This window comes from Trachymyrmex septentrionalis, unplaced genomic scaffold, assembly GCF_001594115.1.
Source record: "Trachymyrmex septentrionalis isolate Tsep2-gDNA-1 unplaced genomic scaffold, Tsep1.0 scaffold334, whole genome shotgun sequence".
NCBI classification, from domain to species: Eukaryota; Metazoa; Arthropoda; class Insecta; order Hymenoptera; family Formicidae; genus Trachymyrmex; species Trachymyrmex septentrionalis.
This window is the reverse complement of record NW_017305499.1, coordinates 207,750-210,787: the sequence shown is the minus strand read 5'-3', so window position 1 is coordinate 210,787 and position 3,038 is coordinate 207,750. Positions and strand designations below refer to the sequence as shown.

The 3,038-nt window shown below is 25.4% G+C and overlaps 1 protein-coding gene across 5 annotated transcripts in view; it reads left to right on the top strand.

Annotated features, from left to right (window-relative positions):
- Positions 1 to 3,038, top strand: part of LOC108750221 (Niemann-Pick C1 protein) — a 25,036-nt gene that overhangs the window by 17,663 nt on the left and 4,335 nt on the right. For 2 of the 5 annotated variants that reach the window (XM_018489545.1, XM_018489542.1), the window contains 2 exons: positions 113 to 301; positions 835 to 922. In XM_018489545.1, coding sequence (XP_018345047.1) covers positions 113 to 301; positions 835 to 922 — 277 coding nt within the window. Of the gene's footprint in view, positions 1 to 112; positions 302 to 834; positions 923 to 1,927; positions 2,143 to 3,038 lie in introns of all 5 variants that reach the window. The other 3 variants (XR_001939418.1, XM_018489544.1, XM_018489543.1) reach the window with 3 other exon arrangements.

The following is a 3,038-nucleotide window of genomic DNA, read 5'->3' as shown; positions in this document are numbered from 1 at the left end:
TTTGTAGTATATTAATATGTTAATATTAATATACTACAAAAATAAGAAAAAGCATTCAAATTATATAACAATTGTTGAAAAATGTATTATCCATTACTAATTTGTATTACAGGCAGTTGGTATAGCTGTCGAGTTTTGCAGTCATCTAGTACATTCCTTCTCCGTGTCAGTTCAAGCAACTAGAGTTGAAAGAGTCGCAGATGCATTGACAAATATGGGGAGTTCAGTATTCAGTGGTATCACGCTAACAAAGTTTGGTGGCATTATAGTATTGGGCTTTGCAAAGAGTCAAATTTTCCAGGTTGATTTTTTTTTTACTATATACTGCTGAATAAAACAATTATCTAATAATCCAAATTGCCAATTAGAGATCAAAAACATGCTCGACTTTTAGTATCGCAATAATAATTTAAAATATTAAATTGTATGTATGTACACACACACACACACACACACACACACACACACACACACACACACACACAATACAATAAATATACATATATACAGATATGTATATTGTATATTATATAGAGTACTAAACTTGCGTAAGATTGCCATTTTTTAAATACAAAAACATACTTTAATTTTTGTTATCTTTAATAGTGTTATATTGGTATATCTTTTCTGTGTATCAGAAAATTTTTTATCTATTATTTCCTTTTAAAATATTTTTATTATTAAAAAATATTTAGATATAAATATCTACTTACATTATTAATCACAAATTTATTAATCATGATTAATAATAGATAATTGGAGTTCTGCTATTTGTCTGTATTTTAATTGTATAAAAATATTCAGAATTATATTATCAGCTAAGACTATTTGCAGGTATTTTACTTCAGAATGTATTTGGGTATTGTACTATTTGGAGCAGCACACGGTCTCATCTTTTTACCAGTACTGCTAAGTTATATAGGTAAGAAGATGTCATGTATATATATATATATATATAATTATAATAACTATTATGTACATAATTTTTTATTTATACATCTATGTGCATGCCAGAAAAATCTGTGTTACATTCAAGTCTTTTCTGATTCTGCATCAGCATATACTACATTTTATATTTATCTTATGCTTGTCCAACTATATGGTGAGAAAATGTAATTTTGAAAATAAGTTGAATGAAAAGTAGGTAAATTTTTTTATATTAAAAAAAAATATATATATATAATTTTATGTCTGAAATATTAAAAATAAGGATAAATTCTTGCTTTCTCTATATCTTCTGCATATAAAACATTTACTGTTTCAAATTTCTTCATTTTGGGCAGCATATAACTTTTAAAGATTTGATCTGAAATATGCAAAATTTAAATGTTTTTTTTTAAATATGTATTTATTGGGATCTAACAAACAGTTTTTGACATTTTGGTCAAAAATGATTATAATTTTTCTCTTTTGAAAAATATTTTGTGTATATGTATAATTGTTTCTCTAAATTTTTAATTATTTTATATTAAAATATGTATTCACATAAATGCATTATTAACGCTTTGTGCATGAAACATATTTTACGTCAAATAGATTTTACTGCGGGATACACTTGATAGCATAGTCTTAAGCATGATTAACGCAATCTTAAGAATCTCTAGAAGCATTTTAGTGCTTTGAGAAAGAAACAGAAGAGTAGAATAATAAAATAATTTTTTTATTTATATATAGAGATTCACCAGTGTTATATTAATTAAGATTTTATTTCATATCCCTATTGCAAGTGGGAAATCTTGAACTATTTTCATATTTATTGCGAGCAGCTCAAATTCAATAGAAAGTAACAATGCATTCAGATATTTTTATGCCAAATCTCTTCGCTAACATCTGCGCGTAGTCTTCTTCATTCTGAGAAGAATCGTGTTTTTTAAATGTATATTTTTTGAGTAATGCGGATTGGCGTCATGGCCCCTGGTGGTTCTAGGCTCACCCATGAACAGAGAGAAATTGGCCAATCATAAAAGAGCGATATGTGGAAATCTGGACAACGTGCAAGAGACATCATTGAACCATCGTGTAAGCAAACACAATTCTCCTACACCTACTACAACCACACCTACGTTCAAAGTGCTTGAATGTGACAGATAGGTATGCAGAGCATCTGAATATAAAAACGGAACGTCCACGTTTTGACATGTGGTAAAATTTAGTATTTTTTTCTTCTATGTCTAAAATCTGTCATCGTACTTTTTATTTTGCACAGATAAATTAACTGAGTCAAAATGTTTAATATTATTAATTTAAACATTATTTTTAGCATGTAAATATGCATCCAGGAAGTGCAATTCTTTCTAATGTTACAGATCTCTTATTTTTTATTTAAAAATAATGAAAGAATGAAGTGAAGATATTATATTCTTTTTCCATTTTTTTTCTTTTTCAATTATATTAATTTGCGAAACTATATATATTTTTACACTTATTTTAAAATCACAAAAATCCCTCAAGCACGTTGTTTTAATTTCCTATTCGTATGTGGAAACTTAGAATTATTATACACGTAAATATGTATTATTATTTTAATACATATATATTATTATTTAATACATATTAACATATTTCTTTAATTTTCAATTTATTTTAACATATACATATTTGTATAATATTATAATATAGTGCGAGTTTTTATACGATAAAAGATACATAAAATATATAATTGCACTTTTTGCGTGCGTTAATGCAGTGTTCCTTTTAAGATAAGAATTCTGTCTCTTACAAGAAGTAAGTTTAGATTTTGAAAGAAATAATTTTATATTTATGTATATTTTATTTTTTCCTCTTATTTTTTATTTATAATTTATTTCTATATAAAAACATACAGTCTTTTAATTTTAATGGTTAAAGTTTAAAAAAATTTTTGACAAAATTTCATTTAAAAATGCTGCATTAATGCATTTTCATGCATAACAAAATAATGCTGATACTATTCATGATAATAAATAATGTTATAAGCTTATTTTAATAACGTTATAAGCTTAATTTAAACAAAATCACAATAAGTAATCTTGTTTAAATTGTTACAAAGCTTACGCACT